We start from the raw sequence: 14,578 nt of genomic DNA on the forward strand, positions 1-14,578 counted from the left end.
TTATGGGCATGAAGCTTCCACAATAGAACACTACATTGTATTCATCATGAACTACATGATAATTTGTTTAGTATCATTCTTCATATCTTTATTGGGAGGAAGGTGAGAAGCTATTTTACAAGTAGATTTTCTTTTTTATAAATAACATAATAGATTGTGGACCATACTATCAGAAGGCAATGAAATTAAAAAAAAATTAAATTATTTTTGGTTTATTTTTATTTATTTATTTGAGAGTGACAGATAGAGAAAAGGGAGAGAGAAGAGAGAGAGAGAGAATGGGTGCACCAGACCCTCCAGCCACTGCAAATGAACTCCAGATGCATGTGCCCCCTTGTTCATCTGGGTAACGTGGATCCTGGGGAATTAAGCCTCAAACCAGGACCCTTAGGCTTCACAGGCAAGTGCTTAACTGCTAAGCACTAACCATTTTGATAATGACATTTTAAACTTCTGTCTTAATCAACATGAAATTGAAATGAACTTAAGCTTACTGTAGGATTCCATAATGTCAACCAAAGTTCTGTGCTGAAGATGCAGCTCAACAGGAATGTTTGCCTAGTATGCACCAGGACCTCGGTTCTGTTTTGGCACTACAAAAATGTACTTGCATTCAGTCTGCTCTTAGACTTCCCTATTCAAGAGGTATTATTTAATGACTCACCTGAGCTCAGATCCTCAGAATCCATGTAAAAGCCTGCCTTTTGGTGCATGCCTGTAATATCAGAACTGGCAAGGTGGAGACAGGTGAATTACTGGGGCTAGATAGCTAGCTAGTCCAGCTGAATTAAGGAACTCCACATTCAGGAGTAATTTGACCTCAGAAAATGATAGCCACTAAAGAAAACATCTAATGTTTTCATAAGGAATTCACACATGCATACAGTCATGCATGTACACACATGTACACATGCAAACACATAACATATCTCCATTTTAAGAGACTATACTACCATTATTCTCATGTCTATTATGAAATAACTCAGAGCTACATTTTCCTTGGCTAACAATTGTGAATGCCATTTTTATTGAGAATATAAATGACTACCATGTGTTGCCTTAAGGTGCTTGCATAAACTAAAACAATTATCCTTTTGCTATGATGTCTTCCTTTGCTATTCATAAATAGGGAGTCATGCTATCCACCTTGCTACCATGAAACATATGAATGTATGTTAGAGAACAGTTTATGAGAAGAATTTCTACAGTTCATTGGCTCACTTTTTGTGTCATCAAATTCTAAGGACAAACGGGTATGTTTGAGCCCATTGTCATTATGTTAAGCCAATAATTAAACAAAAAATGAGTCAGACTTTGTGCAGGGGAAAGTCCTGGTGTGAGAATACTGCCAAGACAAATGATGGAACAAGGTGCAGGGAACTTAGTTTCTCTTTCAGACACATATTGGGCCCAGCAGCCTCTATGAGAGAAACCAAGAATTTATTACTGGAACAATACTGAGGAGATGTTTCTAGAGGCTGTGGGAAGTGACAGAGCAGGAGGGATGGAGATAGAGACCATGTTGATCAAATATCCAGACTGGAGAAGTTCTAGCATCATTTTGTATATCATGGAAACCATGGATAGATAATACTATATTTGTGTGTTTCAACATTGTTAGAGTAATTGATTTCTAATATTCCTCTCCCTTGTAAACTGTTAATGTTGTTAATGTTGATGTGGTGATGGATATATTAATTGGTTTGATATAATCTGTCTAAAATGTATACATACATAACAGCATCACATTGTGCCTTAAAATGTATACTATAATTATTTTCCTATTTCAAGTATAATTTAAAAAATAATATAATGTGAGCCACATTTGAGAAGAACCTGAAATTACAAGATGAACAGTTCATGTGCTCATCTTAGCTCTTTTCATGAGCAAGCGCCTGTGCCTGGTTATGTCAGCATCCACAGGCAAGCATTTCTGCATTGCTTACTAGAAAATATTGAGAGAGAAAGCTTAAGTCCAGTTATATTTGTATTCAAATATAAAATCAACAAACATTTTCAAAATAAGAATATATATTTCAGCTTGCACACGAGGTCTGAAAGACTACTGCTGCTGGTTTGTGTTGCAGCTTTTAACATTTTTTTTTCACAATCTGCATTGCAGATTTAAAGTTCTGTGTCTTGTGAGAAATTGTAATGCAGACATGAACTATCTCCTTGCATCTTGACAGACTTGCATTCCTGAAATCTGGAGAATTATAAATTGCCAAGAATTTGTTTAGGAGGATTCTGATGCAGATGGGCTTCTGATTTACATAAGCAGAATGTATTTTTTTCTCCCACTTCCTTTTACTAGGGTCATTTACAAAAGTCTTATGGACTCTTAAGGAATCACTTATTAGCATTTCAGAATTATTGTCAGTAACAGTGCAATGAGGTGATTTTAAATGGTTTTTAAATGTTAGTGGGTACACAATCAGACTTAGTTTTATATTTTTGTGTCACCATCATCCTTCCAAATGTAAACACTTATATCCACTGTTTACCTCTTTGTATGCCCACCTTCTCTGTAACACAGCACTAATAATATAGATCTTATAAGAATGCCATAAAAATAGTAAATATCATTTCAGCTTCCTGATTCATAGAATAGCAATGATTTGGAAATGAAATAAAACCTTCTTTGTTGGGATTAGTGCTAAATTATGCATTGTAACATCTCCTTGGACTAAACAATGATTGTTTCTCATCCTTTACATTTCATGCACTATTGCTGAATTGATAAAATATTTTTCCAGTGTTGAGATTGTGGCCGATGCTGCCTTATCTCTTCCCAGCAGAGGTCCGATTAACCAGCTGATTAGGATGCAGTTCATGTCATCACTAGTAAAATTTTATTATGACTTTGAAGTGAAATTTTGATGGTACAATTCATGTCTGTGAATACTTTGTGAATTCCAAGTGAAATAAGTGAAACAAAACAACAGGAGATTAGATTCTCTGAGCTTGTATAATATATATATATATATATATATATATATTCCTGTACAACATACCAGTTGAATCTGGTGGAGTGGATCCTATTAAGAGTCACAAATGGGCTGAAATGTGCACACCTTTCGTCCATCAGCATGGTGCTCATTCCTTCTTGATGCTCTGGCTATTAGTGAGAAACATTCATCTTTGTCATTTCTTAACAGCCTCTGGACTTTGAGACCAAAAAATCCTATACACTGAAAGTAGAGGCAGCCAACATTCATATTGACCCACGTTTCAGTGGCAGGGGACCTTTTAAAGACACGGCAACAGTCAAAATTGTTGTGGAGGATGCTGATGAGCCCCCAGTCTTCTCTTCACCAACATATCTCCTTGAAGTTCATGAGAATGCTGCACTGAACTCTGTGATTGGGCAAGTGACAGCTCGGGACCCAGACATCACTTCTAGCCCTATAAGGTATTTCTCCTTTACATGAAATAACGGCTGTCTTCAATGACAAGTAAATCTGCAAGAAATGCAATTATGTACACAATCTACCTCTCTACTATTGGTGTATGCTCACATAATCTCTCTCTCTCTCTCTCTCTCTCTCTCTCTCTCTCTCTCTCTGTGTGTGTGTGTGTGTGTGTGTGTCTGTGTCTGTGTGTCTGTGTGTGTGTTAAATGTCGGCTACTAAAAGCAACACATACAGTGCCTGGAGACAGGGCCATCAGAATGAATCACATTATAGTAGCTCTGGATAGGAGGGAAATACAAAATTGCAAGTGTTTTGTAACACATGTGGGTGATTTTTTTTTTTTTTTGCTTTCTACTTTATTATTTTCAGTATTACATAATCATTACCAGGGCTTTGTCTATAACCTGTGACAATTATAAATTATATGTTAGAATTTAGAGCCAGGAGACCACTGGGTCAGTGTATTAGGAAGTCCTTATCTTATTTCTTTGTTAGGTGTTTGGTTTTGAAATTATCTTGTTCTCAGTTCATGGGTATTTCTGATAGATCATCATATCGGTCTGGTCTTTTTTTAGAGAAAAACTTTTTGGTGTCTTTTAAACAGGCCTTTTGTTCATATGTTTCTTGAACAGAATTTTTCCCAATATGGAAAATGATCTTTATTGAAGTTTTCCTGCTTTAACTGATGGCTACCCCCACAATGCACAACCCATAATCCCCAATAACAAGGGTCTCTTCAGAGGGGGGAGGACAAGGAGGAGGCTAACAATGATACCAACATGGCTGTTTATACACTGAGTATGCACATAACTTATAAAGAACAAAATGAGACTCCAGTCTATGTTTTTCCTGTTGAATGATACACATATTTTGTCTTTTACTAGTCACTAAATGACAGTACAGGTGCTAAAGCTAAATAGCTTTCATTTGAGAACTCACTAAAACTCTATGCTGGCCTCCAAGGATGAAGTATTAGTTAATGATGAGTTTGACTGTGAATTTCAAATAGTCTTATATTTGTTGCATGAGGAAAAAAGTAAAAGAAGGGGAAAGGGGAAAGGATGGTTAAGGTGATAGAGGAAGAGAAGGATGGAAAGAAGGAGAAAGAACAAGTGAGAGAGAGAGAAAGAGGGAGGAGGAGGAAATGTTCATGTATGGCAGTGTTAAATAAATAATAAATAAAAATAAATGAATTGACAGTTGCTCCCAGCCACTTACTGCTGCTTTGCCTACTTTTTTTTTAAGGTCCATTCACGTGAAAGTTCCCACTATCTACCAAGTTGTTGACATTGTTGAGGCTGAGAGGTAAACCTTGTGTAGCAGACACCTTTAGGTTCACTGAAATGAACTTCCAGGCCAGGCACAGTTATGGAGGAAGGTATTTCTTGAAGCTTTGAGATCAAGGGGAAGTTCCATAAGGGCAGAAGAAGCTGGCCTATTATCATAAGTCCAAGCAGAAAGAGAAACCACAAACCAAAAACCATATCATATAGCACACTTTAGAAATTCCAGGTGGATCTAGACACTTTGCATATTTCTAGATTTTAATTTCAATCCCACTACAAGATCTGCCCAATTACACATTTCATAGCCAGGTGGCTGCAGATCTAAACTGCAAAGTAATAAAACACTGAATATATTGGAGGCCATCTATTCAAACTACCACATTCCACTCCTGGCCCCCAATAGATTTAAAGCCATCACACATTGTGAATTGTTTTCAGTTCAATTTCAAAAGTCCCCACAGTCTTGACCAACTTAAGATATTTTCAAATTCCTAGGTCTTTTTTGAGATTTAAATTTTCTCTTAGCCACAAGTCCTGTAAAATCAAACAAGTGAAATACTTTCAACATATAAAGGTACAGAATAAACATTTTGAACTGGTATAAGGCATAGGAAGGAGAGACTAGAACAATATAAAGTCAGCAACCATCAAACAAGTGTAAAGCATCTGTAGTTCAAGTTTAATCTTAACCAGTGACTGCAACTGGGAAGAGTAGCCATGGAAAACTTACATACCAGGCCCACATTGTACTCTATAGTAGCATTTGCATAGTCCTGGTATATCCAAAACATCTTTGGGTCTTCATGTAAACCATAGTGCATATTACAAACGCTCCATCAGCCTATCAGGGCATGATGTTCTGCTACATGCCACCCCTCAGCAGTGGCTCCTGGAACCATGTGTAATTTATGACCACTCCATGCAGTCTCTATGCTTTTAAAACTAATACCAGGTGTACAGGACACAGCCACATTCTTAATTTAGGGATGAAATCATAACCTTGAAAAGCAGGTTCCTTCTCTAATTAACTCTTTTCTAAAGAGTTTGTATTTTTAAGTCCTTTCTCAGGCATCTTTTCCATTGTTTTAATATAAGGCAGTTGGGCCATCTTCCTTAATATTTCTAATGTGTTTTATAATAGCAGATTCAGTAACTTAAAACCAGTCTCAGTGCCTGTAATTTTAACCTGATTGAAGTTTTCCAACTTAAACTCTTAAATCTTTCCATCCAATATCTTTACCCATGCAGAGAAGTCCTTTACAAATTTAACCTCAATCAAACTCTTTGGGACTGCATAGCAGAATGCAGCCAGCCCTTATGCCAGTAGCATGGTTTCAACAAAGTTCTTTTCTGTTTTTTCCCCTTAGAAAGCTCAGAAGCCAAGCCTCCACTCCAAGTTCATAAGCTAAGCCTGTAAATACAACTCTAGCTGAACTTAACGTTCTCAAACTTTCATCAGAATAGTCCATAAAACTTGGCTTACCACTCTAGATGGTGTCTTCAGTTGCAAGTACCAAGACTATGCCCGTTCCTTTGGAACTAAAGTTACAAAAGATGAAAATCCATAGGGTCCGATTCATCTCACCCTACTCCTGGTAACAATTTATGTAGCAGACAGCTTAAGCTTTGCTGAGATGAACTTCCAGACCAGGCAGAGTTATGGAGGAAGTCATTTATTGAAGCTTTCAGATCCAGGGGAAGTTCCATAATGGCAGAAGAAGCTGGCCTGCCTTCACAGGTCCAAGCAGAGAGAAAGAGAATCCCAAGCCAAAAACCACACAATACAGCACAGTTTAGAAACTCCAGGTTGAACTAGGCACTTTGCATATCTTTAGATTGGAATTTCAAACCCACCACCACACCTGCCTAGTGGTACCTCCTCCAGCCACGTGGCTGCAGATCCAACCTACAAACTAATATAACACTAATATATTGGGGAGCTTCTTTTCAAATACCTACCCTCTGCATAGTTGTCAACACCCCAAATAATATAAGATTCCACATAAAGGAACTATTTTCAGATCCAAAGGAAAACTATTTAAAACACAATATATAGCTAAATTTTAGGTAATAATCCCATACTGATACAAAACATTTGTTTTGCATTTTTTTGTTTTTGCAGAAGAGTAAACCCTATAAGAATGTATTCTTGTACTTGAGAAGTTGACAAATGGTTTACTGCTCATTCTAATTCCAAAGGATACTCATATTCAATAGACATAGGAAACATCTATCACTTGGTTGTATTTATATAAGTGTGTAAAGGTCAAGTATGAAATTTAAGGACAGAAAGTACCTAGAAAAGTAAGTTGATGTGGGTATCCACCTTCTGAATATATAATGAGGTCACACAATGGCTTTATGGTATAATGTTTATATGAATAGATACTGTAGTGGTTATTGGTTGGGTGGTTAAATGAATAAAAGGGTAAATAAATACGCTTGTTTCTATGATTCTATGATTCTTCTTTTTTTCAAGAAGGACATTTTGCTTTTTTTTTTTTTAGTCTTCAAGTATGAGACAGAGTGTGATGGGGTAAATAAGACTGGCTTCTCTGACAAGCCATGCAGAGGGCTCATTTTGACCTTTGATATGACTAGACTCTACTCTTATAAATGAATGTAGCAGATTAGGCCCCAGGAACTGCCAAACCCAGAGATTTTGGAACAGGGTTTCAGATGTTGACATAATCATGTATTTATTGAAAATGTGGTATCCATTGCAAAGTGAGAATAAATTTACTGTAATGAGACATGTTCTCAAACTGCCAGGGGTGAGATCTGAGGAGTTTTATGTGTTGTGAAAGTTACTGTCAATTGCAGAGATAGTTTTAAATCCAAGTTCACAAATTCCCACAGGATTTCCACATTTTATAATCTATCTATTATCCTCATGGAAAAACAGAGATTTACTGATAACAATTTCATTTCGTAGGGAGTCAAGCTGTGATTCTCATTTGAACTGAAGATTATCATTTCTATCCTTGTCACTGTTTGGAGAATGACATGGAGAGGAAGCTAGAGGCTGTTCAGTAGCAATGGTCCAGCTTAGATCATGTCATTTTCCAGGCCCACTACAAGGGATATGTGGCTGTGTTAGCAGGAAGAGAAGGATAGATCAAGTATGAACTGACGGCATAGACGTAGCAGCCCATCTGATAGCTGTCAGGCAAACACTAGCTCCTAAAAATCTAGTATCCATTCTAAGAAGGGACAGGCACTGTTTAGAAGCATTTGCGATGGCCTTTGATGGATAGTGAGTAGGTGGATCCCACATGGTCCTGGCAGCAGGCACATTGGCATCACATGACATTGTAAAAATCACCCAGTGCTTTCTTTAACATCTGCTCTTCATTTCTGCAGTGTATTTCTCTTCCTGTCAGGCTTATGGGTAATAGCTATTCTCTGTCTGCACACATGGTTAATGTAACTAGAAAATAACATTTCTCAACTATACAGGACAGTACAGTTCCTTATGACCCTAGCAAACAGCCTTAGAGTGATATGTTCTTTGTAAAGGTAACTATGAATTGATATTCAGGACTTATGAGGTCATACATAATTATGTATGATTTTCTTGTAGGGACTATTGTATATCACATGCTATCAAGAATGTATCCATATCTCAGGAGATTTTCTTTGCCATACAGCAAAGAAAACAGAATCTATCATGTTACAACATGTATTCATTTTCTTCTTCATGGGCTTCTTGTGAGATTTTCTTTCTGAACACATAGAAATAACGTGTAATTTGAAGTTCTTATATCTATCTCTATATCTTTATTCATAAATATGTTTAAAATTTCCCTTCCATAAGAATATGAACAATAACTTTAGCAAAATACATGATGATATTATCTTCCTTGCAGTAACATTTTACTTATTTTCAATCTTTCTTGTCACTAAGTAATATATAATATAATTACATATAAATTATTTAATGGTGATTCATTTTGAACATAGGCTTAATAAAAATATTGTCACTAGTGCTTTAGTATGACTGTGGTTTTCTAGAGTTGTCTGTGACTCAGTTTCCTTATATGTATGAAATGATAGTATGTTCTGCACCAGGCATGTTGGTGAATAAATGAAGTTATTTAATAAAATAATGTGCCATGTAGCATGTAGAATTCCTTGTTAATATGAGTTAAGGTACAACCAATTATAAATATATATTTAAATTAAAATCTATTAGCTATTTGAGTAGAGATTCTTCTACTGAAGGTGGATAGCTCTATGCAGAATAATATACCTTCTTCTTTCTCACTGCCTTTATTTATTTATTTATTTATTTTCATGTATAAAGAGACAGAGAAAAGACAGAGAGAGCGAGGGAATGGAAAGAGATGGAGACAAAGAGAGAAAATAGGTGCATCATGGCCTTCAGCCACTGAAAATGAGCTCCAGATGCAGGCACCACTTTATGCATCTGGTACTTGTAAATCAGGCCAGGGTTGTTAAGTTTAGCAGGCAAGCAGCTTAACAACTGAGCCATCTTTTCTGCCCATTTCACTACTTTTTTTTTTTTTGTTTGTTTTGTTTTTTTGAGGTAGGTTTTCACTCTGGTCCAGGCTGACCTGGAATTAACTCTGTAGTCTCAGGGTGGCCTTTAACTCATGGTGATCCTCCTACCTCTGCCTCCCGAGTGCTGGGATTAAAGGCGTGTGCCACCACGCCCGGCTCTTTTATTTTTTTCTTTTGTAATATTTTATTTTTATTTATTTGACAGAGAAAAAGAGGGAGAGAGAAAGTGAGAGAGAGAGATAATGGGCATGTTAAGGCTCCAACCACTGCAAACGAATTTCAGATGTGTGTGTCCCTTTGTGCATCTGGCTTATGTGGGTCCAGGGGAATCAAACCTGCATTCTTTGGCTTTGCAGAGAAACACCATCTTTCCAGTACCTCACTAGTTTTTTATAAGCTTGTCACTACTAACTGTGAATTATAGAATATTCTGGCAAATGAATGTGGAATCCAGGTTATTTTTATTTGATGACTCAACTGTATCCTAAAGTCCATATGTGGTTAGTAAGATTTCTGTTTTATGCCTAGCAACATAAAACTCTAAAGGATGAGTTGTGTATGCATGAAGGGAAGGTATATTAGAAGTTTGTAAGAGAGGATCCAAAGTCAAGTTTCTTCCTATCACTATCCAATATGACCATGGTGCTCTACTGAGTTACAAAATATTGTACCGGATGGTGACTTTTGAAGTTTGCCAAACCCGTACATTGTGACAACCACACTCAGAGGGTGTTAGATGCAGGATATTCTTCACATTTAAGGTAAAATACCTAGAACATAAACAGATTTTAAATATATCAATGATTTCATTTATAGGACCCACGGCCCATTTTTTTTTTCACTCCCAGTAAGTTTATCTCAAATCTTTATTGGGTGTGACCATGGGACTAAGATTATACATAGCTGTTTCTAAGATCATTGACTCTGTTGCTTTCAGAACATTCATACTCAGTAGGTTGACAATAGCTGCTTAACTTACCAGTCCGAATGATAACCACTTAGCAGAATAGGACTTTGACACATGAACACAGTGGCTACGTATTCTTTTGTTCTAATTCCCTCTTAACCACAAGTGCCCACTCAGCGTGAGAGCATTGTGATGTTACTTTCCTCCTGGCATTCTGGCGTTTTTAATCTCTTCCTAGTCACTAGCCCTGCTGTGAATAAGCTCTTTTCATGGAAACACTCCTTACAGTCATAATTTCCAGGGATGATAAATACAAAATTTTTCTGACTCTATAGAACATGGTGTTAATTTAATCATAGAATATACTTTGACAAATTTCCTCCTCATTCTTGCAATATTTCCAATTTTAAGTGGGTTGCTACTTCTTGTGTGTAATTGGGTGTGTATATGGGTGTATAACCACTGATTCTGAGATGTACAATGCTGCATATGTAAAATTAGGCAAGTTCATTATAATTTCTTATTTCTACTTTCTTCTATTTCTGTAGCAAACGCTTTTGTGATAAGAGGTTAAAAATGTTACTATTTCAAATAAGTGTATTCACGCAACATTTATAGCTTTGTGAGTAGCATTTATGATAGTGACATCAAGGTCCTATGTTGTTATATATTCTGACAAGTATTTCAATATGTATGGAAATTCTAACAACTCTTTGAGATAGTCATTTTAGTTATTTTTGGTTTATTAGATGATAAGATCTAGTTTTCATTTTTTGTAAAATATCTATATTGTTTTTCACAATAATTGGGGTGTTTCATTCCTACCAACAGTGTATATGGTCTAGACACTAGAACCCAGTATTTTTCAGTAATTAAAATGTGATAATGTGATTTATTTAATATTTTTATTAATTTATTCAGATAAAAGTTTGATAGCCTTCTAATTTAAAAGTGCCAACTCTTCCAATGTTATTTACCAAAACTTCTTGCACCTAACTCAACTGGCTGTGACTAATTCAATATGCAATGTCATGTATTCACACAGTCATTCATTTGTTTACATTAATTTGTTCACTTATGTGTTAATCTGTTTGATAAGTTATACAAACTGAATTCACAGTTTTCTAGGAAATGTTTATAGCTATAATACTTTGTGCCTTCATGTGCATGTATCTTAGTAAGAAAGCTGTCTAAGCAACTATGGGAAAGCCCAGCCTTTCACAGTTAGCCTAATTATCATCCTTTCAGGCAAAATACATTGGGATAACCAATAAAATCAGATTATGTATCTTTACTGACATGAAGGGGAAATATCTTCCCAAGGAAATCTGAGTAGAGACAACAACAGATATGCAATGATATTGAAGTGGAAATACATCACCATATAAAGAACCTGGTACTTATTTAGAAGGTAGAAAGCTTTTTCTTATAAATTTTATTCTCTTCTTCCTTTCTTTCTTCTACTCTAACAAAAAAACAAAAAACAAAACAAAAAAAAACTTTTCTCAGAGAAATAATAAATAGATAGAAATCTGGGACTAATATAACTCAAACAATATTATTTATTAAGACAGTTATAGCAACCAGTAGAGCAATTAGAGGCAAAAAGCTGAGAACTTGAAGATGGAATTTTTGATTCTCAAAGTGCATGTGAAAAAATGCTAAAATGTTTTCTTTAGGCATAATAACAATAGCTAAAATAAGATTAAGCAGTGAGGAAGAAACAGTTGGAATTCAGTGAAATATAATAACTGGTTCATAACTAAGGGATTTATTTCATTATGTGTGTCTCTAAATAGCATCTTCACTTGCAGTCAGCACAAAATTGTATCATTCCATAAATTTTCCATAGAGAGGCTCCATACCAATGTTTAACGAAACACTTTTTTTTTTTATATATATTACCAAAGTACATTTGATCTGGCTGAATTTGAAAAACAAGTGTGCTCTGTCCTTCTGCATCAGCAAATCTTTCCTAAAGGTGCTCTCAGAATATCAGACCACTCTGGTCCCATCAGCTTGAACTCCCAATTTCTCTCATCTAGGACCCCTCATGGAAGTGAATTTGCCAAGGCGCAATACACTTTCAAAGAGAGACTGGGAACTACACATTTCATCAAGGAAGGTTGTTTTGCTTTGCAGAACATCTCGAGTACACAGTGTCATGTGGAAGTGAGGCAAGGCACCCAAGCTCCCATGCAGAATTGTACTCCAGATTTTGACTTGGCCAGCACTGAAAATAGCATGGCACTTGTCTTGAACAAACTACAGATCATTTTTTTTTTCTTTTTTAGCATTTATTTGTTTACTTGAAAGAGAAAGAGATAGGAGGTAAGGGAGAGAATGGATGCACCGATGGCCTCCTGCCACAGCTAACAATCTCTAGACATATGCATCACTTTATGCATCTGGTTTTATGTGGGTACTGTGGAATTAAACCTGAGCCATCAGGCTTTTCCCACCACTGTCTTTAACATTGAGCTGTCTCTTGAACCCTCTTTTACTGACTCTATAAATTGTGCTTTCTATTTATTTCCCCAGAAGTAAACTAAAGGAAAAGCACCAATGTTGTTCATGAGTATTTTGACTGAATTACATGAACCCGAGGGTCAACCCGTGGACCAAATCTGGTCTTCCCCTTTTATATTTCTAATGTATTGTTAGGATGCATCCACTGTCGTTCTTCTGTTTGCTACATCTGCTAAGTGTGACAGACACAGTATGAAATGACTACAAAAGCTTGTCAACCTGTAAACCATTCAGACAGGGTCTTGGATTTCCATTAGTAACTTCAACAGTTGGACCCATGTCCTTTCAAGATTGCAATCTGTCTCTAAAACTGCCTTAAGATAAGATTCTTAAAATATTTCTTAAAAAAATGAGTAGTAATTCATTTTTTAAAAAAAATTAAAACAGCTACACATGATGAGAACTGACATTTCCTTGGGTTCTTCATAGTATGCCTTCCATGACAGAGTACACTCCATGTTGTGCCTGAAAGCAAAATCTGTCTTTGTTCTTGTAAGCAGGTGAAGTTCATATACAAGTGGCAAAAGGGGCAGGCTAATGGATACTGCAATGCTTACCTGCTGGCAGAGCAGAATTTACTTTTTTCTTTCATGGATTGAAATGAAAATCCCATCTTCTTGTTTTTTCCCCATCTTCTGTTGTTAATGATGGATCTTCTGTGGAGTATGTGGAATCAAGGATGATGGTTGCCACCCCCAATCCCTATTTTCTACAAATTCTAAGTCACAATAAATTCCATGATTTCAGTGACATTTCTCCACTTAAAAACTCACTTAGAAAACACATGCTGTTGTCCATTCAATAGACTCTTACATGCATTTCCCAATAACATAGGAAATTTATAGATCTTTACTCATGCCCAAACTTGTACTTTGCTGTAGTAAAACTCAGAGTTATGTGTGCGTTTATTTGCATTAGCCCTGTGTACTACACGTTGTGCTCAGATGCAGATAGAATCTGACATGCAAGATACATGTTAGGGGTAAAGGCCTGTGGATAAAAGTAAACAGAAATAGTATGGTGGAATGATAAACAAATGTGCAGACAAAACCTTCACCCAAGCTAGCAGGTCTCTTTGGGATGAATATTCTCCAAGGAGTCCTTGGTCATGCAAACATGGCAGAGACCTTATTCCTCTGCTTATATTCCAACAACCTCTAGGGTCAGGGTTTCTTGTTAGAGAGTCCATAAGGAGAGGATTGGTCTAGGCTGCCTTCTGACCATACCCCACACTTTTTCAGCTTCATTTCTTGAAGAGAGTGTATGTAGCTCAGTACCACACTCATCATGAAAACCTCATAGAGTATTGATTGATTGATTGATGATTGATTGATTGGCTCTACTAGAGGTCAAATCTAGGACACTGTAGTCCACATGCTGGGTCAATGTTCCACAACTCAGTCACACTCCAAGGACCCTGTACCTCTTTAGTAGTGAAGCCATTTAACTAAATTTAACTAAATTCACATTGATAGCTGTCTGTTCCACATCCCATCAGCCATCATATCTGGAAGAGTTCAATGCCATCTTTCAGGTAAATATTGAGAAGTCATCACTGATCTGGCAAATCCAACTACCTGAGTTTTATCTGAGTGGTATTGGGTGTTAAACCTGGTGTCTGATGATCAATAACCATCAAGATGAATTTATTAACACAATATTTTAAAATAAGGGAGCTAGTGTCATAAAAGTAGAATGAAAGTCACAAGTAAGGTTAAAAAGTGTTGACATAGCTTAAAAAAAAACAGTTTTTATTTTCTCCATCTGAATGGTGAAGTCTTTGTTCTCTACAGGGAATAAAACCTAATAATAATGCTTATATACTGAGAGAAGCAAGGATGGTTGTATAGACTGAGCACTGCTATCTAACACAGTTATGTTCATAAAGCAAAATAAAATCTGCTTTGCATCATGACAAG

The 14,578-nt window shown here is 36.3% G+C and overlaps 1 protein-coding gene across 4 annotated transcripts in view; it reads left to right on the forward strand.

Moving 5' to 3' along the window:
- The window catches only part of Cdh8 (cadherin 8), a 406,878-nt gene that overhangs the window by 238,259 nt on the left and 154,041 nt on the right, over window positions 1-14,578 (forward strand). For all 4 annotated transcript variants that reach the window (XM_004663485.2, XM_012949876.2, XM_004663487.2 and 1 more), the window contains one exon: window positions 3,159-3,412. In XM_004663485.2, coding sequence (XP_004663542.1) covers window positions 3,159-3,412 — 254 coding nt within the window. The remainder of the gene's footprint in view (window positions 1-3,158; window positions 3,413-14,578) is intronic.

This window comes from Jaculus jaculus, chromosome 1 (genome assembly GCF_020740685.1).
Source record: "Jaculus jaculus isolate mJacJac1 chromosome 1, mJacJac1.mat.Y.cur, whole genome shotgun sequence".
In the NCBI taxonomy this organism is placed as follows: domain Eukaryota; kingdom Metazoa; phylum Chordata; class Mammalia; order Rodentia; family Dipodidae; genus Jaculus; species Jaculus jaculus.